This window comes from Coturnix japonica, chromosome 11 (assembly GCF_054131305.1).
Source record: "Coturnix japonica strain WE chromosome 11, WE-NBRP24, whole genome shotgun sequence".
In the NCBI taxonomy this organism is placed as follows: domain Eukaryota; kingdom Metazoa; phylum Chordata; class Aves; order Galliformes; family Phasianidae; genus Coturnix; species Coturnix japonica.
Window position 1 is genome coordinate 11,419,773 of NC_140673.1, and position 21,643 is coordinate 11,441,415.

The 21,643-nt window shown below is 51.0% G+C and overlaps 2 protein-coding genes across 28 annotated transcripts in view; both read right to left on the minus strand.

The window, feature by feature from the left end:
• The window catches only part of MTA1 (metastasis associated 1), a 64,691-nt gene extending 53,727 nt beyond the window's left edge, over positions 1 to 10,964 (minus strand). For 4 of the 9 annotated variants that reach the window (XM_015869431.3, XM_015869432.3, XM_015869430.3 and 1 more), the window contains exons 1-2: positions 10,832 to 10,964; positions 2,143 to 2,210 (exon numbers count right to left, since the gene is read on the minus strand). In XM_015869431.3, the coding sequence (XP_015724917.1) occupies positions 2,143 to 2,210; positions 10,832 to 10,859 (96 nt within the window). In that variant the 5' untranslated portion in view covers positions 10,860 to 10,964. Of the gene's footprint in view, positions 1 to 2,142; positions 2,211 to 2,374; positions 2,397 to 10,334; positions 10,547 to 10,616; positions 10,669 to 10,831 lie in introns of those variants that run through there. The other 5 variants (XM_085511174.1, XM_085511175.1, XM_085511173.1 and 2 more) reach the window with 5 other exon arrangements.
• Positions 10,965 to 11,459: 495 nt separating this feature from the next.
• PACS2 (phosphofurin acidic cluster sorting protein 2) overlaps positions 11,460 to 21,643 on the minus strand; it is a 60,166-nt gene continuing 49,982 nt past the window's right edge. For 12 of the 19 annotated variants that reach the window (XR_014932669.1, XM_085511167.1, XM_085511168.1 and 9 more), the window contains 5 exons: positions 20,413 to 20,455; positions 19,460 to 19,595; positions 16,567 to 16,793; positions 15,854 to 15,967; positions 11,460 to 14,913 (listed from right to left, as the gene is read on the minus strand). Coding sequence is in view for 13 of the 19 variants with exons in the window: in XM_085511167.1 (XP_085367293.1) it covers positions 14,795 to 14,913; positions 15,854 to 15,967; positions 16,567 to 16,793; positions 19,460 to 19,595; positions 20,413 to 20,455 (639 nt within the window). In the remaining 6 variants the exon portion in view is untranslated. Of the gene's footprint in view, positions 14,914 to 15,853; positions 15,968 to 16,566; positions 16,794 to 19,459; positions 19,596 to 20,412; positions 20,456 to 21,643 lie in introns of those variants that run through there. The other 7 variants (XR_014932666.1, XR_014932665.1, XR_014932670.1 and 4 more) reach the window with 5 other exon arrangements.

The window sequence follows — 21,643 nt, forward strand, 5'->3', positions numbered from 1 at the left end:
TCCATTCTTGAGCAGGGAAGCGTGGCCAGCCCTGCACCCCTAACCATTTCTGCAGGATTGCCATTTTAAGCAGGTACAGATTTTTCAAGGGGTGACAAGTCACTTGTTTGCACTTACAGCACACCACAGCGCTACTTCTCAGGTGCAAGGCCTGCATTTAGCAGAACGCAAAAGCATTTTTAAAATCCTAACAAGATTCACTGTGAAACACAACAGAATCGAGGTTTAGGCTGTTGTCCAAACTCAGCAGGAGAGCAGAAAAGCAAGAAAGAACCCAGTTTGTTATTGCTCTCACAAAACAACTTCCATAGGCTTCTTTTCCCTGGCAGGGCTGCTGAGATAAAGGATGACCAATGCAATCGTTCCAAAAAGAGAACAAAGGAGGCTGCACCCTGCAACAGACTATACACCAGTAACAGTATACAAAGAAGTCCAAAGGTTTGAATGATTTGGGATCATTTTCTTTTAACTCTTTAAAACAAGATAGGTGATGATTTGCTTGTAAAGCTGCTGAACTGCGGAACTGGCTTTAGGCAAACTCTAAAGGAAGCACACCTACTGGTTTGTAACAGACCCAGCCAACCTATTGTTTCTAAAATAAACCAATAAATAATGAAAATGCAACATAAAAGAGTTATATCCTGCTACTGAAGAGTCCTAGAAAATTAGGATGGCACGCAGATATGAAACTAGAAGGCTGAGATCTGAATTCCCCTGCTGGAAGCCTGCAAGAAAAGACAGTGGACCAGCAACCTGTCCACAAGGAAACAAAAAGCAGAACTGAAATACACGCTTGCTGCTAACATGCAAACAGAGGAAAAGGTTGCTCTCTTATTATAAAAGACAGACACACAAGAGAAAAAGATGACAGAGAATATATATATGCAAATTTCCACTCGCATCCTACCAGTTTTTGGTGCAGAGCACGTATAATTTCTGATAAATAAACCAGAACTTGTAAATTGTGATGAAATACAAACTCAGAAGTCATCTTATAGCTGTGTGTTAACAAGGCAGAACCATCCTTTTCAGTTAGTCACCCAGGTTTCCTTGACACCAGTGAAAAGAACAGCAACTCAAGTAGTATTCATTTCAACCTGAAAGACCTGAGCCAAGGAGCAAGCCAAGAGGAGATCCAGGCTGCAAGTACCACGCGCTCCTTTGTCAAACCTGGGGTGGGAGAAGTAGAAAGAAGGAGGAAAAGAGAAGAGACAAAAGGGCATGAGGGGGCACAAGAAACCCCTGAACGCTTTCCTACAAAGTGGGGAACAAAACTGCACCTGGAAACATGGAAACATGGAATACAGCCACTGGTAGCAAACTGCTGTGAATCCATGGGGAACTTGGTAAGGAAGTTCCTGTTACTTCTTTAACAGAAAATAATCTGCACTGAGAAGAAGGACACTTTAAACTTTAGGTTCTTTGTCATGTTGATCCATTTTCTCTTCCGAGTAACTGTTTTAGGAAGGCATGCCTTCCCATCACTGAAGGCTGAAGAAAATCCCCTATTTTCAGTCTGTTCATTTAATTTCACAACAGAAACAGCAACGTTACATTCCTGTAAAACACACACTAGTATTAAGCCTCAAAAAGGCATGTTTTGGTCACAGTTCATGCCTTCAGCACAGAACTTCCTCCTCAGATAGATAGGTCACATTTCGGCATCAAAGACTTCCCACATACAACCCATCACACCTGCTGTTGTGTTGAAACACACCAATGGCAGCAGGCAAATAAAATAATACATCCCTTGGCCCAAGGGATGAACAAAGAAGACAGAGTCTGAGGAAGCAAATAATGGCTTCCTGTTGAGTGAGTTCCCTTCAAGAAATATCAAGTGACAAAGATCTCCATCCTGCGCCCAAGCTATTAGTTATTACATGGCACATGATCATGGCACACAGTGGTAGAAGGGCTGGAACCCCATAGGTGGGTACAGTCACCTTGAGAATGACCTACAGCTGATGCTCTGTCCTTTCCCATCAAGGGAGGACAATCTAGCAGGTCTAAAAGCATTCCAGAGAACCATCACAACAAAAGAATTTTAAGTTACTAATTACCAGAGATTTATTTTGACTTTAATCAAATCAAACAATCACCGGGTCAATTAACATCAGAGATTCAATGGCAAAGATTGTTTACCTTATTGAGTTCTTCTATTCTTCGTATCAAATATGGGTTACTTGATGAATTTTCAAAGTAGACGTAATCTGGCAAAAAGAAGAGAGAGTCTTTAAAATATGAGCTGCTAAAAAGTAAATGAAACCCCCACATATTGAGCTGTTAAAGACACCATACTGAGCTCATTTCTTGACACAAGCAAGAGGTTCCCATTAAGTCCCTGGTTCTGAGCACAGAAATACAAAATCCATACCATGCATTGGTGCAAGCTAGAAGTCAGAAACTGCTCTTCCAAAGAAATGGAGCTCTGCTGCCTGTCTTTACACCGACCAGCTTCTTTCTCTCCCTCTGATCAGACCACTTCACACCAAAAAATAAAAACCATATGCACACCAAGCAAACAGCTCTGAATTGCTGAGCTCCAAGCCTGGCAACTTCCAAGCTTTTCACAGACAGAGAAGCTCAAGGGCCCCGAATGGTGTGGGCCTCCAGAAGCAGCCACCAGCCTAGGCCAAGGAAGTGAGGAGTGGGCTCAGCTCACCTCAGCAGCCACCCTTGTACTCTTGGTCTGCAGCAGCTCTCCCATGCACCCACATAAGAAGATAACGCCAACAAACTCCAGACCGTTTCCCCTCAGATCTCTCGGTATTTGACACAAAACACCCAAACCCCCGGGCTCGACTCAGGTAAACCTCTAAGGAACACATCAACAGGCTCTTCCATTGCTAAGTGGGTGCTTGGCCACGCCAGCTTTTTGCAAAGGGAGTTAATTGCTTAAGCTGTTAGCTTCAATCTTTCTAAAATGCAAAGCAATGGCAGCCTTCCACCGCCTCAAGGGGCAGCAAGGCCAGCCCAGAGCGAGGATGGGGACACAGAATTACCAAGCCTCTACATAACAGGAAGATGCTTGCGTCTCCACGGAACAGGAAGGAAAGAGCACACTGAAAAAAAAAAGTCTAGGAACAGAAAAGTCGAGGCTGATAAAGAGCAAAGCAACACATGACTGCCAATGGCAGCATCACTCTTGTGTGGTATGGAATGCTCTGCCACTGGGCCGAAGCAATGACCGAGGAGCAAGGCAGCAGCACAAGGCAGTGAGCAAGGACCCTCACACAGCTAGCACCAACTCAACACCTACAGCCCTAAAACTGCTCCAAAAGATTCCATTGTTCTTCTCGAGGTGGGATCATACAGAACATGCTGAAAAGCAATATTGTTACACGGATACTGGACTGCCAAGCCAGAATATGACCTAGAGACCACAGAAGCTGGAAATATTCCACAAAGGCAGCAAAATAATCACTCTCCATTAGCAATAAATATAACGGGTTTATGCTCACACATGCTTACGAGACATGACCACAAAATCATTTGCCTCGTGCCCTCTTTGTGTCTGCTGATAAGCCTGCACGGGTCCGAGGAGAAGAAAATGAGGGGGTAATGCAGATGAACACATACTGTCTAGAGGTCATATATTTATAAGATTAGCTGTGTCTGAGCTACCTAATAACCTTACAGGCTTTCAGGTGATCAAGTTGCAAAAATGCCCAAAAGTATTTTTATCCTTCCCAACTCACATTAGCCTCAGGGGCTCTGTGTGCTTTGTGACTATAGGCCTCACCGAGCACTCCCTGCAGGGCCCTGCAGTCAATGTCAGGCCAGTTTCTTTAGGTAAGCTCCAGTTCTCCAACATACCTGGCAACCACCCTGCATTTTGGGCAGTATGACCCACCATGGTGCCCATTTGTGTGGCAGAGGCTGGGGAAGCCAAGCTGCTGGCAGCAGCCCCATAGCAGCAGGCTCACTCTGACTCCTGGCTGCTCCCTGGGCCATCACCAGAGGAAACGTTTGGTTACAGAGCAGATACAATTTCAAAAGTGAAAGCTTTACAGCACAGCGCTGTCATTACAGGAAGCACAAGCTGAAAGACGTGTTTGTGCTGCGGAAAGGAGACCCAAGCACCCAGCAGCATGCAGGAACCAGCTGATTTACACCTATAGAAAATAGGAAAGGGCAGCTGGGCTTCAATCTGTAAAATAAAGGCTCTACACCACCACAATCAAATTCCAAGCACGCATCCCTCTACACACACATGCAGAAGCAGCTCAGGATTGCTTTGTACTAAAGGAAGCTGAGCCTCACGTATTCACAACGCATGGCAGAAGTCCATGTTCTCAGATTCACGCTAACTTCTCCTCAGTCGTCAGCAATAAAACAGAGCACGATGCCACTCCAGCCTCCAGCAGTGAGAACAGAACGTGGCTAATTCACCAGTGCTGAGGTACGTGCTGCCCAGCCTCACCAAACACACACCTGGACAGAGATGGGTAGAAGCCAAGAGGCAGCACAACAGAAAGGAGTTGTGTGTGAGCGCCGTGCTCATGGTAAGAAATGTCCCCTATGGTGCTGGAGCAAAATGCATCTAAGTTCAGGACACACAACCTGGACAAACAGCTGCTCTAACTCCAAAGCATGAAGGGATTTGGAAGCTCCCAAAGGTCTTCTGTTCTTTGTTCTGTCATGTCAAAGAAGGGGGGGAGAAAATTCCCATCATATCTTTCTTCCCTTTTTTGTCCAATCCTCAGTGAAATGAGGTTTATGCAGCCCCATTAGCCATGCATTTAGCTCTTCCACTTGTACAATCTCAAACATCTTGCAGAGGAACAGAAGCCTCAATGATAATTAAGTTCTGATCACGGATCCCTATCTTTAAAACAGAGATACTAAACGCTACAAGGTAAGTGAGCAAGGTGAGACAGGCACTCAGAGGCATGAAATGGCTCCCAGTGCAGAGGCAATTAAAACCAGATTTTAAGCAACTCCCAAGAGGCTCCACAGCATGAGGGGGAGCTATGAAAACACCTGCTTCCTTCTGTGCCCCCCAATGCCACCGCTACCCCTTCAGGTCCTGGCCTCGATCCAATTGATTTGTTATGGGCAAGTACGTTCCCCAGAGTAACTCAACACTGTTCCAGCTGCACAGAATTGCTGTTTGCAACAAGGCAGATCTGAGGAAAAACAACAGGACAACAGCCTGCTGCTGCAGTGAGAATAGGCTGGGGAGTCAGTGGGACCTCACAAAGCACCTCAATGAGAACTACAGCGCATCCAGGTAACTGCAGCTTGAGGTGCTGGCTGCAGGGCAAGGGAGGGAGACTGTGTACAAACAAGACTTGAAAGTGAGCCTGTAAGAACATGGGATGTGAAATAAAGCTTCTAGAGTACCCTGAGGGTAAAGAAGCAATTCTGCTCTTAGAAATCAGTGTTTCATAGCAGCATGAAGACACCCATCCCAACACTCCAGCTGTACCTGAAGCACATCGGGTTGCACTGACCCGCTAGGTGCAACCAGCCAGCACCCTGCAGGATGGAAGCAAGCTGCACACCCCTGGCAAACCACTTCCTTGCTTTACATCAGACATGTAAGCATGACTTGAAGTCTGCTGGACACAAAGCCTGTTCTGTATTACCTCTTCCAGCACTTCAGTTTGCAAGCATGTAGTTAAACAAACATTTTCTCCATTAGCAAAGTTGTGAGCCTACGTAATTCCAGTCGTGCCAGCAGACCTTTTTGTGGGCTGGTCTTTAGCATGACAGCCCATAAGCGCAGGAGCAGGGTTCCTGTGCCAGGTCATACACAACATGAATCCAGTACAAACTGCTACCACAGCTTGGCAGGTGTTTCTTCAAACAAGAGTGCCAGATGCAAGAGAAGCCTACATTTTGTCTTGCTTGCAAACTCACCTTAAAGCTGCCAGCTCACTTCTCCTTACTAAAGTTAGGCTCGTACATCAATGACAAGTCAAAACTGTCTTAAGAACACCCCCCTCCTTCCCTAAGACAAAGCTCCTCTGTTGAGTCAGGCCAGGTCTCATCTGCCTCCAGAGATCCTATGTAAATGCAGCACTCTCCTTGGAGGCAGCAGCTGGTTTGGTGAGGCAAAGCAAGTAAATCAGAAGCGATTAGACTCTTCTCTTTACATGCTGAATTCTTTGTGGAGATACAAGTGGCTTCAATATACCTCGAGGCACTAAATCTAGAGTGATCCAATAAGAATCTTCCCTTGAAAGACACGTGGCACAAATGAAGAGCTGTGGCATCTCCCGAAGCTTTAGCATCCCTTTGGTGAAAGGTGTGGAAAGAAAAAGGTTGCCAGAAGTATTCAGAGCTTGTTTTGTCACACTGAACATGCAGAGCTGGCTGTGAGGATCCTGCAAACTGCCACCCTGCACACCCTATGAGACAACATGAGGAACTCCTATCTGCAGCTGGGAATAAATGACCTTTTTCATCTAAGAACAAGGATTTGATTCCTTTTGAACCGTGATGTGACCACGTTCCTTTAGAAATAAGTTTGAACAGTTACAGCAGAAACTCATTAGTTCTTGTTAACAACACAGTCCAACAGACCAAATTTGGTTTCACAAGTGGAGAGGAAGAATCAAATAGGACTTGAAAACACTCTTTGAAGCAGGGCTTCTTTGCATGTGGGCGCTGCAGCAGCCATCTCTGACACAGGGGAGACCAGGGCTGCTTTATCTCACACAAACACCTTTCCCGGCTGTTCCCGTTACCTGACTTCCAGCAGAAGCTCAGGCAACACAGCAAGAAGGCTGGCTATGCTTTCTGTTGGGGGACATAAGGAACACCAACTTCACAATGCAGTAAGATGCAGTGTAAGATCAAGCAACAGCGATGTAACAGATCGCTTCTTGTCAGAAGATGCGCAGAACCAAACAGAGGTGATGTCCAACACTTATCCCAGCTGGGACAGGGAGCAGCAAGGCGTGCTGCCCCAGCAGAAGCCAGTTTCCTGCTCTCACCCTGCTCTGCCCAGTAACCACAGCCTTGCAACCAGCAGAGCTGCACAGAGCAAAGCACGCTGCAGCTCCAGCCTCAGCATCGCACCTATCTCATGGCTCAGTCCGTATCAGGCAGAGTAAGGATGGCTGGAAAACACAAGACCGCACATTTCTGTAATGTGATCAGTCAGAAAGCATCCTGTATTCTCTAGGATTGCTGACTGCATGAACCAGTTCAAAAGCTGCAAGAACAGACTCTTAATTTTTATTAACTTTGCTGGTTATTTAACACCTCTGACCACCAAACCCACCCTCAGTTCAAGTTACCTTCAAACACTCAACTTCAGCTTTATGTTAATAAAGAAACAACCCAAAACAAAAACCAAACCAAAGCAGCTCAGCCCTGGTAAGGAATACAGAGCAGTGGGGTGATGCTCCCATTAACCCCTCCTGCCATCCACATCTACACACCGGTAATAAAGAAAGGGACAGGAGAGGGTTTACACATGTGCCTTCATTCATTTATCTGGATTGCTTGCTTCAGGTGTGTGCTTCTGTGCAAGCTTTCTTCATGGCTCTGCACCTCTGTTCTCTACCAGAAAGAGACAAAGTTATTACTGACACCATGATGATATCAGGACACATTCAGTCACCTGCCAGCAGCTCCAGGCAGCACTATGGGTGCCAGGAGCCATAAGCTGGAGCGTGGATGGCATGAGCCTGGATTCCAGGCTGCGGTACGTAAGCACATGGGGACAGGCCAAACCTGGTCCCTGGGGATGCATTACTGACACCCTGCAATAACAGGGCGGTGACTTCATGCTGCTGCTCTTAAAAACGTTGGGGATGGTGACACTGACACAAGAGATGCACAGAGCAGACAGCCACACTGACACTGTGTGGATCAGACAGCAGCACCAAAGAGGTGGTGGAGCTCCAGAACTTTGGTGGTGGAAAAGCAGATCTTTGGTGCTAACACCAGGCACCAGAGGGCTACAGTCTCACTTAGACTTGCTGGCCACACACTGAGATGTGCCTGACTCACCTCTAGCTGTGAACACGCATCCAAGCACACCCTATATCCACTACAGACTCAACAGTCCCAATAGTTCTGTGGTGTAGTGCGCTCCCAAGCAAGAGGATAACTCTTAAAAGCAAAGAACGTATAAAAAGCTTCTCATCTAAAGGCATAAATGGAGTCTGCCTCACAGAAGCACTGCCTTCGGTAGCTCTGCCCCCCGCCTCGTTCCCAGCCCTCCCACTGCACCCATTCAGCTGTTCACACAGTCCCACAGGGAGCCTGATTCAGATTGAAAATAATCCCGGAAAATCACACTGGGAGAGAAGGAGGAAAGGTGGAAGGATTTCAGTTCCTCCAATTGGTGCGAGATGGAAACGCACACAAAAAAAACCACCTGTCGTTGTGCTGCATCAAGGGGATAACACAGCAGATCAACCTGCAGCGGGGCTCTGTCAGTTACAGCAGAGCTGGGACACTGGGGCTGCAGCTGAACTCCTGGGGAAGGCACAGAGCAGAAGTGGAGCTTGCAGCACCTCCTGCACGGGGAGCCCGTGCAAACAGCTGTCAACGTGCTTAACTTAACGCTGGCATCTGTCAGAGAAGCGCAGTCCATACATTGGATCACAAAAGCAAAACCCACAGCGTTTCACAAGCCGGCCAAAAGTGATCAGCGTGCACTTCCAGGAGTGTTATTGATCTGCATCACACAGGCTGCTGTTGGCAGCTGTCGGGTCTGCAGTTCATGCACGCGACTGGTAACCGCAAGGCCAGCGGTGGATTATCTCTTGGATGCTCTTCCTGCAATGGGAAGTACACGAAGTGACCGTGTACAAATCAGCTGGGGATTTAATCCCGCCCTGGAACGCACACACAACTTCAGCACACAGCCACCAGCACCAGAGGTCAGCAGCAACCCAGCAACGCAACCTCTTGGCTCAGGACGGGGCCGCAGCACAGAAATGGCCACATCCATCCACACGTGGGGCTCGGCAGCACACCCAGCAAGGCTTCATCCACAAGAGCAACACCCGAGCACAGGAACTGGCCACCAGCCAGCGCCTCACCCTCTGCCTGCGGAGGTTGTGGAGCAAAGCCCGGACACCATTCCCAAGCACACAGGGGTGACCGACATCAGCCAAATGGCTACAGCAGGGGCACAGCATGCCCTAGCAATGGGGCTCCCTGCAGAGATGAAGGCTGGCTGCACAGGGACGACCCTCAGCTGGCTGCCACTAAGAGCCGCCATGTGATCAACACGGGGCCACAGCCTTTCCCATCACCTTTCTAGTGATGGGAATGCACTCTGTGGACATGTGGGGAACTGTGAGAGACGTGGCACACACTGGAGGACAGGGCTGCTGTTTGAAGGAACTTCAACAGGCCGGGAAAAGGGATGCCAAGAGCCTCACTAAGTTCACCTAAGGCCAAGGGAACCCTGCACCTGGGGTGGGCGGCTGCAGGAGCACAGTCTGAGTATGGAGCGGCTCTACAAAGACACCTGGAAAAACAACTGCCCAAGTGGCAGCATGCAGCCTCACAGCACAGCTGCCCAGCACCGCTCACCATGGCCTCAGCAGTGCAGCCAGAGAGAGGCCGGGTTCCGCCTGCTGCTGGGTACTGGCAACACACCAACACCACCCCAGCACAAGGATGGGTTCGTTTGCTGTAAGTATGATCCAGCACCGGGATGGGCCCAGACCAAGGACGCCATCCCAGCATCATCATCCGTAGCAATACCCCGGCTGGGCTGCACTTACCCTACATGCTGTGCAATGAGCTGACTTGCAACAGCAAGCAGCCTATCCATCTCCAGCACGGGCCCCTTCCCACTGCCTGTACAAGCCTACGGGGCACACAGTACAGGTACCATGCAAGATACACACCAGTACAGCACTCAGGACTCACATACACGATATTAAACACCAAACAGCGATTCCCTTTGCCATTCACACCAGCATCCCAGCCGTAAGTTCACAAGGCTCAACTCCATCCCTGTCCTCTGAGCACCACAACCCAACACACGGCTCCACACGCACATCCATTGCCGGGGCAGCACAGGAAGCAGCGGCAGGCCGGCCCAGGGGCACAGCTCATCATCCATCTGTAAACCAACACCGCCGGGAAGGAGCACACCGCCACAAAGGAGGCACGGAGTGAGGCCGGCCCAGAAAGGCAGACAGAACGGAAAGTAGCGAAGGATGGCGAGCAGCCGGGCAGGGCGGCTCGGACACCTCCGCTGTATTTTTTTCCCCTCCGTTTACTTTACTGCGTGTTTACTGCAGCCCATCACAAAGGGCTGCCCCGGAGCCCCACGGACGCGGGGAGAAGGAAGTTCGGCACAACATTTTTCGCAAAGGAAAATGGCTGAGCGCAAAGCCACGCCGGCCCACCCGGCTGTTGATACTCCATCACATCGCACGCCGGACCCCGCCGCCTCTCCTCTCCTCTCCTCTCCTCTCCTCTCCTCGAGAGTTAAAACAAAGGACGAGCGGCCCATGGGCGCCGGGCCGGGATGGCACACGGGGAGCGGCCCGACCCACGGCCCCGCGGCCCCTGGCGGCCCCATCCCCGCGCAGCCGTTCCCGGGTGGGCCCCAACCTCCGCCCGCTCCACCCAGGGCCGCCCCCCGCGGCCCCTCGGTCTCCCCGCGCCGCCCCTTCACCCCGCTTCACCCCGCCGCCATCCTCACTCCCGACTTCCCCCCCGTCCTCCCCGCTCGGGCCCGGCCTCCCGCGCGGCCTCCATCCCCCCCCCAGGCCGCCCCCGCTCGCGGCCTACCCCCGCCGCCCCGCCCCGGGCCGGGCCTCGCCCCAACGCCGGATCCTCGGCCCGCCGGGCCCGCAGCGCCGCCCGCACGCGGCCGGGCCGGTCCGGGGGCAGCGCCTACCTCCCACCCGGTACATGTTGGCGGCCATGCCCGGGACGGGTGCGGGGCGCGGGCCGCTCCCGCCGCCTCCTCCTCCTTCTCCTTCTCCTCCTCCAGGTGCCGGATCCGCTGGAAAATGGAGGCTGAAACGGCCGGGCGGGGGAGGGGAGCGGGGGGAATTAAAGGGGCCGCGCCGGCTGCCGCCCGGCCGCTCCAGGAAGGCGGGAGGGCGGCGGGAGGAAGGCGGGGCGGCGGCGGGACGGGAGCGAAGGGAGGGAGGGAGGGAAGGAGGGAGGGAGGAAAGGAGAGAGGGAGGGAAGGAAGGAAGGAGGCGGCCGGCACGGAGCGCAGCGTGGGGCGGAGAGCGCCGCGCCCGGCCTGGGGGAGCCCAGCGGCGACGGGCGGAGCGACGGGCTTCACGCTCAGCACCGCGTGTCCTCGCGTGCTGCCAGCCACAAGGGAGGACAACGAGCCGCAATACGCACCTACAGCCCGCACCGCCCAGCCCTTAGCAGCTCACCCCTGCCCTCTCGCCAGGCTCGGTTCCCCCCGCTCCCACCCCTGTATCCATCCCCCTGTGCCGGCTGTGACACCCAGCGGCTCCTCCTGCCAAACAGCCCCTGCTGACAGATGACTCCAGGGACGGGGATGTGCTTTCATGTCCAGTTTTATTAGTGTTGCATTAGTACCATAAAATAGTTGACGAGGTCGAGCACGTTGCAGTTTGTTCAAAAAAAAAAAAAAAAAAAACAAAAAAAAAAAAACAAACCCAAAAAACAAAACAAAAAACAACCAAGAAAGGCTATTTACATTTGAACTTTCGTCATAAAAATAAACAACCGAGAACCCAAACAAGACGACAATGAAACAGATGGACAACTCGGGAGTCTACAAAGTGGTAACGCGCCCTCGAGTGCTGCGGGCCGGGCAGGGCTGTTAGCACAGCACACAGCATCCATGGCAGCACAGCGCTTCCCCATTGCCCCGCAGTGCTGCAGAGCAGTGCTATTCCCTATGGAAACCAAGGACCTGCTGGTTGGGGACAGAAGCATCGCACCCACTGTTGCTCCAGGACCCCCCACCTCTGCACACCCAGCAGCAGCCATCGGCTCAGCCCCTCTCTACAGGGTCTTCCCTTCGAGCTTTGAGCCACAACGTGCAATGCCCCCATCCTGGCTCTGTGCTGCTCCCCCCGTGCCTGTTGCTGGTGGGAAAGGACCAGGTGGGGCCTTCCTGTGTGAGCTGCTTCCTGCTGGCACGGGCAGCAGGTGACCAATCCACAGAGCTGGGGACGAGCCTTTATCTCCAGAAACCCAAAGGACCAACAAGCACAAGGTGCAGCACGACACCACAAAACCCATCTCATCTGCTCACCAGCACAGTCAAACCAGGTCAGTGCCACAAGGAGCCCTCGTCTCCAAGCAAGGTGGGAGCCCTTCTCCCAGCAGCGTTACTGTCTCCCTCCGGTGTAACCCAGAGAATTGGGGTGTACAAAGTTACACCAAAGCACAAACCAACACGAAACGCACCCAGCGCTCCTTTCACACGTACACACACACACACAGTAGAGCAGGGCAATGTACACGTGGACTGGCAGGACCCAGCAATCCTGCACCAGCTACTGCCCCTCTCTTTACAGTAGGTTGGAGCACACAGCAGAGCACAGCGTTCAGCCATTGCAGCAGGTCTGCCCGTCCCATACCCGCTGCACAGCACCGGGCTGTGTGCGGTGCCCAGAGGTGGAGCCCATCACTCAGCTCCTGCCACAGCACTGGGAGCCTCGAGGAAGAAATCTCACACTAATTTCCTTTGAAAGGGGTTTTTGGTTTTGATTCGACAGCCTCAATGCAATTTATAAAAGGAAAGAAAGAAAGGAAAAAAAAAAGGGATGTGCTTATACACCATCTCCCACGCTGCTGCTGCTGCTAGGCAACACTACGCAGTCCTACAGCATCAGCTCAGGTCAACCAAAACCACAGGAGTAGATGGACACTGCGATGTGAGCCCGAGCTGAGCCCTGCCCCACAGGCAGCGCCATGGGAGCACACACAGCCTGCACAGCATCCTCCTCCTGGTCAATGGGAGGATTTCATTAAATCAGCCAGCAGAGCAGCCCAGCCCTGAGCTGCAGCAGGGACCACACTTTCACTTTGCTCCCTCCGAGCCCACCAGAAGGGCAGAACAGGACCTGTCCCAGAAGGACACCATTAGGATCTCCAAACCTTTCAGAGAAAAATACAACTACACTGAGCAGCCAAAGCAGAGAAAGGTTCAAAACCATCCCTGTCCTCCAGCAGCACCGTCTGAAAATGCCTGCAGAGCCTGACCACGGGGGTGGGAGCCAAGCTGACCCCCCAAAGCTTCAGCCCCTGGCCCTGAAGGCCTGAGCTGCCTGCTCTACCACACAGCAGGCACACCCTGCTCCCCAAGCCTCAACCAACTCTATGCTTCTGAGAGCATCCCCTCATCCCGGCAGCAGCAAGGTGTGTCAAAGAAGCAAAAGCCAGACCAAACAGAGCCCAGGCACAGGGCATCCTGCTGCCCAACAGAGATGAAGAACCCACCCGGCTTCATCCACTGCTCCGTTCCACCTGTAGCCTCCACTGTGGCGCAGGATCACATCACACAGCAAAGCTAATGCCCTGCTGGGAACAGAATGCATCCCATAGAGAAATGAATGCCTGAGCAGGGCACACTCTCAAAGCAGACAGCAAGGACAACCTCCTACAGGCTGCAGGTGAGCACCTGCCCCCAGCAGCTCTGTTACAGCCTCAAAGTCCTATGAGGAGAAGTGCTGGGTGGCTCATCTGGGCAGCACACCCAGGTGCAGACAGCACAGTCCAGGCAGGATGAAGGCAGAGCAGATGAAGCAGCTCACGCTTGTTATCTCACGTGTGCAGTGTGACAGATGGATGGGCAGGCAGCTGGACTTGCACAGCTCCTGGCTGGCTGCAGCTCCAGCCCTTACACCCATGGATCACTTCACAGGCAACGGCTCATCTTCCTGGGTTGGGTTTTTTTTTTTGGCAACTCATTGGTATTTTATTTTTTTTCCTCTTGGTCTTTTTTTTTTTTTATTTCTTTGTCTTTTTCATTTTTTAAGAAAGCATTAAAAAAAATGTGCAGCTATTTAAAAAAAAAAAAAAAAAAAAAAGAAAAAAAATCCTTTCCCCTTGGAGGCTGGACGAGGTTTTATTGACAGGTAAATAATCGGTGTGAGTATGTAAATAGCAGCGACCCCACTGACACGCTGTCCCCCTCAGCAGCACTGCAGGGACACGGTGACTGGCTCAGTTTGGTCATCGTCACAGACCAGGGAGGTTCCTTACGCCTCGTGCTCCCCCCAGTTCCTGCTCCTGCCCAGCCTTCCTCAGGCAGCACTGAGCGCAGACCACCTGTCCGTCCCCAGGGCAGACCCCACATAGCGCAGGGCAAGCTCCAATCTGCACCTCTCTAGCTCTGCAAACAAGCTGGACGCCCTGCAGACTCGCTGATCTCTCATCCTTTGGCAGCAGGAAGAAAGACTGGCCATCGTTTTTCCTAGAAATATGGAGGGAGGGGTCGAAATGCACCATAACGTGCAGGATCTTCTGCAAAATCCACGGCCCCCCCAGCCCACACACACCAATGAGGTCTCAGGTTAATAAGCAGTGCAGTTATTCAGCTATCTGCTCCGATGTGGGAGGTGTTTGGGCAGGTTGCCTGTTCCTGCCAACTCCCCCACAGCTTGGTTGACAGCACATCTATATTTAAGACTGTTGTTGGTTGGGTTGTTGTTTGTTTTTTGCCTTTGTTTTAAAGGGGGTTTCCTTCCCTTGTAGTAAACTTAAGAGTTAATAGAAAAAAAGTAATTCAAAAGTAATCCAAGCACATCTGTGATTAATTCTGCAGGAGAGGGCAGAGTGATGCGAGTCGCAGTTGGCACGCAGTTCCTGGCTCCTGGTGTGCAGTCCCTGGGATGGACACAGGTCCCTCCGAGTGTGGCTAGAAGTTAGATTTGGAGTGTCCAAATATGCAGATGGGAAAGTGCTTGACATGAGAGGACCACTGTGCTGCCAGCTGAAAGAACTTGACGTCGTTCCACTCCACTCCGTCGATCAGGACTACAAGGGAAGGTTAAAAAGAAATAAATATCACAGCTGAGCTGGAAAACAGCAAGTGCAAGTGGTCAACCAGAAACAGCTTTGCTAGAAAGCTCCTTGCAGTCAGCAGAGGGAGGCCTGGCTACATTCTGTGCTCAGGGTGCGAGCTGCGCCGCTGGGCCAACCCACTGCTATCTCTACACGTGGCTGAAGCACAGACCAGCAATAGGGAGAGCAGCTCAGCCTGCTGCTCCAGCAGCGCTGACACCGGAGCTCCCCTGACTGCTGATTTCAGCTTCACCTGATCTGATCTCTCCGATTTCTCAAACAAGCTCCACTTTCTTTTTTGAGCACACGTGCTCTTATGGAGCTGGACGCAGCACGCTTTTCACCAGGTCTGCCTTTCCTGCAGAGGTGATGTTCTGCACCCACCCCTCGCTCAGCAGTCTCACAGTGCCTGGGTCACCCTCCTCAATTCTGGCCCAAGTAGATTTCTGTGCTGCTGACAGTGCTGGGAATTATTAACTGAACAGGCAACGAGGATGTTTTTGTAATTGGATACACAGCTCCCCTGACAGGCACTGCAGGTTTGCCTGCAGATGTGAGCACAGCTTACTGCTGTGGCACGCCTCTGTGCCAGACCCCTGCCTGGAGGAGCAGCCACTACTGTGGCTCTCAATCCATCACCACTTCCCAGATGTGCACAGGAAACACTGAACTACAAGGAGAGGAAGTGGAGCCCGGCCCAGCCTTTGTCCTCACCCAGGGTCCTACTAGAGGGAGGACTTTCCCACATCCCAGACCTATGAAGCAATACCCCATGCTGGCCGCATCCGAGCCCTTCCCCAGGAAGACCCCATTACACCGACTCCAGGGCAGCTATGAGGGCAGCTCTTTGCCTGCAGGAAAACAGCCGGCAGCTGAGCTCAGCCCAGAGCTGGGGGATGCAAGCTGTACGTACCCCGCAGCATGTTCTGCTGATGCTTCGCCGTGCAAATCAACCTGCTGATCCCTTCAATGCACTGGCTCTTTGACTCAACCTCCTTGTCTTTTGTTTTCTTGGGTAAAAACATCACTGGAAGAAAATCAAACAAGCAAACAAGTGAATCTCTGCAGCTCACAAGAGATGCGCCAAGATTCACTAGTGCTGTCGTGTTGTTTTCTTATTTAAATACTCATGTCTCAAAATACTAATTGAATTAATTCTTGCTTGTTTGGCAGGAGTTGGCCATGCCAGCGTTCTGCACTGCCATCTATGTGCATGAAGACTTCAGGCCCAAGTGTCTCAGCCTGGTGGTTGGGGGCACAAGCTCTCTCCTGTCTCACCCAGTAACCCACACAAGCAACAAGGAACACTGTGTGGACAGCATCCCTGTGCATCTCCTTCCTTTCTACACAGTCACCCACAACTGACCTTTCTCTGTCCCCATCATATTTCATTTGGGCTATGCCATCTTAGCCATCCAGCTGTGAGCACGGACACATCTCCTTACAGCACAAAGAACCGTCACCCTTTCAAACTATCACCTCATTGAGCCACTTCCTACCCATGGACTGACTAGGATCTGGGGACTGACTGTAATGTAGGACTGACAAGTCAGCCATGGGGCTGCGGAACAAGGAGAGCAGCACTGCGTTCCTGGCCTTTTGCAACAATCACCACGTCTACCTTACCTTTCTTGTTCTTCTCTTTTGTTACGACGGTCATGGACATGGTTGGAGTGGTGGCAATCTCCCCGCTGGCAGGTAACCTGCTGACCTGGAGGGACCGGAAAGTGCATTTCAGTGTGTTTTTGGTAGTGGAAGGGTCCTTCTTCTCCGGGTCTCTCTTTCTGTCCACGGGAGGAGCTGCAGTCCAGTAATCCACCTGCAGGCCCATCAGCTCAGCACCAAGGCCCTGGCTAGGAAACAAGAGAAGAAGCTCATTTCTGCACGATGCTCAGCAGAGTTCTCCCCATTTCTGTTTTCCAGTAGCAGTTGCTCTTGACCAGATGGTGAAAGAAGTGCTTGGGTCTTTGTGAAATCTGGCAGCAACACTTCTTGGTGCGGTCCACAAGTCACAAGCACGCCAGAAGTCATCACTGAGTGATACGGCCTGGGTCACATTACAGGGTGGTAGCAGCTTGGCAGCACAGCACTGCAATGAGCTGGAACGAGCTGACCTTCTGCACAGACAGGGAGTTAAGCAGCGGGGAAGGGATCAGACAAACCACTTCCCAACACAGAGTGCAGTGACCCAGCAAGCAAACCTGACCCCTGAGGCAGCCCAGGGTCAATTCCAGTCTTCAAGAGGGGATGAGAGGCTGTAAGCACCTGCTGGCTGCTGTCTCCCAAGCACTGATAAGCCAGGCACAGCACTGCCAAAACCATCTTTGTCTGAATTGCTTCCAACTCCTACGTCCCTGATCTGCTCCTGTCACCAGCTTCCTTCCATCCTTTCTGTCCAAATGCTCCACCAGGTCACACAGGATCCCTGCTCTCCCCAGGCCCCTCTTAGGGCACGGGGCAATCTGCTCCACAGCCCTGCTCCTGGCTGGGGAATTCCCTTGCTGGGTAAATGCTTCACAAGCCCTGTGATGTTTGCTAAACAATGGCAGATTTCAGGACATGATGTGCTATTGAAAACTCCCGCGCATCATGTGGTAGCAGATGTGTCACCAAAACACACCGTCAGCCTTTCTAAAGCCAGAAAAGGGAAGATGAGCAACCTGGGAAATTCCACCCCCCTCTCCCACCTGCCCCTTCCTCTCACGAACCAACCCCTGGTACTTCTTCCTACACAAACATAGTGTTGAACAAAAACTGATCTGTCACTCTGCTGACTAATTATATTTAACAGGGTTTAATTTGAGAATTGGTAATTGTTTAAAAGATTAATTGGTGCTCTTGAATGAAACAAGCATTCCTCTACATCACGTGTGTAATCAGAAACTCATGTAAAATAAGGACGGACCACTGTTGGTCTTCTCTGAAACTCATTTCCTTTGTCAGTCACTCAGCTGAAGCTGGACAGCAATACAGTTCATCCAGGACCACCAAAACCAGGTTTTGCAAACTGAGATTGTTTTAAGGACTTTTCACAGCACATTTCTCACCCCATTTGTAAAGCTGCTCCCAGACACGACCTTCAGTTCTATCCTTGGCTAAACAAGTGGCTCAATCTTTCAAGTTTGGATCATCCTCCACCTCCTGTGCCGTCACATGCAGATCAGCAGAGATGAAATCACGTTGAACCTAAACTTCCTCTTAACAGCCTGTGCTCCTGGGGGTACAGGTTCCCAAACCACTTCCCCGTTTAAAAAGCCCACGTGGATCTTCTGCAGGGGATGTCAGTTCTGCCCTCCGGAGTCTGCACATCCCCAGCAGCTCCAAGCAGCTGCTGCTGGGTCTCTCTGGGCAAGGAAGGCTCTCCCAGGGACCAACAGAAAGGATTTGGTAAGTGGGCTCCTGGGGCAGGCTGAACCCACTGGCACCTTCTACCCACTGAGCATCTGCTAATCTGCTTCCACGTTTCCAGTTCCTTTTGCTAAAAGGAAACTTTAACCTCTGATTTCTAAAAGTGGATTGAAAGGGGCCCCACAGGGTTCCTGGGGATAAGGAGGAAAGGGACAGTAGGAGACGCCATTTACAAAGAGCAGTCTCTAATTGCAGAGCACTCTCTGACTTCCTCAGTCTGACGATCACGGGACTAAGGATGTCAGTGGGGACCATCCCTGCATCATCCTCTGGTATCTATTCACACATCTGCTATCCATGAATTTGCCTAACCCCTCTCTGAACTGCTGATCCTGCTGCTACAGAAGTAGCAGAGGCAAACGTGGTCCCAGCGCACCTTCCTGCAGTGTGCAGAAGGCCCTTTCCTTCACCAACATTTTGTGTTGCAATAAAATGAGGGCACCGGGGCAATTCCTTACTGGTAATCCACTGGTTTCCTCCCTTTAGGTCTACACATTTCAACTAAGTCAGAACTTCACATTGCCTACATATGCTTTCTCCTTGCCATTCAGATATGCCCTCAGACAGTTTGCATTTCCATTCTGCCACCTTACAACTATCCCACACCACAGACACAAAGCCTGCTCTTCCCAGTGAGTCACTCTGACTTTACAGTTTCTTGGTCCTTATAAACATTCTGTAACAACACGGAGGGATTAAGCCAGCTGCAGAACAGGTATCTGGGGATTAGGGTCAGTATTTTATTTGGCTACGTAACTCCCCAGCAGAATTCAGTCTCAAAGTGAAATTTCCAGAAGATGGGAAACACAAACCTTCTCAAAACAGGTTGCCACAGATTGATGGTTTCTACCGGGCCATCAGAAACAAAAGCTGCCCCTTCTCGTTGAATCTATCTGTCCTTGAGAAATGTTTCTATCAGGTGTAAGATCCCCTTTACTCTCCTCAGCCACCCCAGGGCCAACACGGACCAGAGGCAAGAGGGGTGACACATTCAAATGTTTGCTGAGAAGGAAGAAGGCAGAACTACAGGCTTTACTTCTGGAGCTTTTCCTCCTTCCTGGATGTGTGGTGACACAGACAAGGGAGGTGTATGAGACAAAACATGTTTTACCTTGAGGATGAGAAGCTGCCTGTAACAGACGGTGAGGAAGGTGGTGTGGGGGAGGCTTCTTTCACAGCAGGAGATACAGAAGGTGGGGTAGAAGAAAGGACACTGGAGCTTGAGGGAGCTGCGTCGTCAGAGTCACCTTGCAGAGAGAAAGCCAAACTGTTTGTCTGGGGTTGTCTCACAGCCCAGCACGTGCACACTGGGATAGCTCGGTATCTTTACCCACGCTCCTGCTGTACACATCTCTGTGTTGGCTTTGTTCAGATGTAACCCAAAGATCAGCTAGCACATCACTTGTGACTGCTCCACACCTACAGTGTGGGACTGCCTATGTCTGGGTGAGAGGCAGAGACATTCACAATGCTCTGGGCTCCCCCTTGGCATCTTCTCTCTCAGCATTTGGTCCCAGGTTCCCAGATTAGTAGTTTGTGAAGGAGGAAAAAAAGTTTACACTGAAAAATATCAGGTGTAAACATGTATAAATGAGCTCTTCACTCCCACATTAAAACATCTGGGCTAAAATTTGCTGTTGGATTGGTAAACTGCTGCCTGTCTTGGAGATCCCAGTGTTGGGCACGTGTTTGAGATGGAATTTGTTAGGGAATGGAGCTGACTCTCCAGTTGGGAGTAGCAAACCTCAAGTAACCCTAGTGCTGAATCCATATGACATACACATGGGAGAAATGGGTGTTTGCTCACATGAGTGGAAGTTCCCTAGATGAGGGTGTGAGAATTTCAACTAGCCTGAAGCTCCTTGAAAAATACCAAGAAAAAGGGCTTCTTGAAATAGAGAGGACAGCCATTCCGAGTTAAATGCAACAGAACTAAGAGCTAACAAAAGCGATTTATCCTTATGAAAACCTCAAGATATGAGCAACAAACAAGTCTTTCCAGCCTGTGAAATCAGCCTCCCGCAATCTGTGTGACACCAGAAACACATATGAGATGCTTGTTACCTGACGTCGCAGAAGATTGTTCCACTATTCCAACCTTCACCACCTAGAAAGGGAAGACCAAAGAGGACAACTCTGAAACGGGAGTCCCATGAATCTGGGGAACCCTTCGTCTCCCAAAGTCAGTCCAACCCTACAGCTACCTGTGGCACTGACCCTACAGTTAAAGCAGTGTAAAAGCATGGTAAAAAGTGGAGTCTTGTAAGGGCCAGGCAGGTCCCAGCCATGTCCATATGGGTAGACAGCTCATATCCCTTCCCTTACTTATCCAAAAGAAAGCACAGACCCTACCAAGCTGCTACAGACTTGCACAGCTCTGACTAGCCCAAGGTCAGCCCTAAACCACGTCATCTATAAGGCCTGCCCATGTCTCCTGTGGGAAGAGGGCAGAGAGGACAAAGGAATACAAGCATCCTTTTAGCATTGCTCTGATGCTAGGATTGCTCCCACCACACAAGCACAGCCACTTCCAGGTTGCACCAGAACTGGGTTATGTTAGGAAACCACAAAAGCACCAAAGTACGGATTCTGATTGGAGTTTTCTAATCTCCAGCCAAGAGAAGTATCTGGCAAATAAGATAAAGCCACCTGGAATGCAGCAGTGTGTGTGTTGGAGTGGCTTGGGAGATGGAACTGGGGCTCTTAGTGGGGCCTGCAGTTCAGTCTGGCCAACTTTTGTTTGAAGAGGAACAAATCAGGCTCTGGAGTCAACAGCCACTTGTGCTACATGTGTTAAATGCCAAGAGGATGTTTCATAGACTCTAAGGAACCGGGAACAAGAAGAGATGAGGCATTAGAGTTAGAGACAGAACAAGGAATACAGAAAACTGCCTGCAACCACCACGATCTGCAAGCCAGAAAGGAAATCTCTTTTGGCCTTTTCCCTTCTGTTGGCTGACTGATGCTGCTCAAGGTCAGACACAGGGGAGCAAGACGAGGCTAAATGCCTTCCCTTCATTCAGGAAGGGGCTTGGGTCTGCTGCCCTTTCACTAAAGCCTCCATCCAGGAACGATGCAGCCAGCCTCCTTTCCCTGCAGGAAGGATGTGCATCCTGTTAACTCTCCCAGCACCTGGCTGCTGGCACAATGCAGGACGATGCAGTGTCACAACCTTGGTCTGGGTGTGCAGTCAGCCCTTCACAAGGCTCTGCTCTCACCTCTCAGAGCCCAGCCATGCAGCACAGCCAAACCAACTGCAGGCTTTCAGATTTTGCAGTCTGGAAACCAGAGTCTG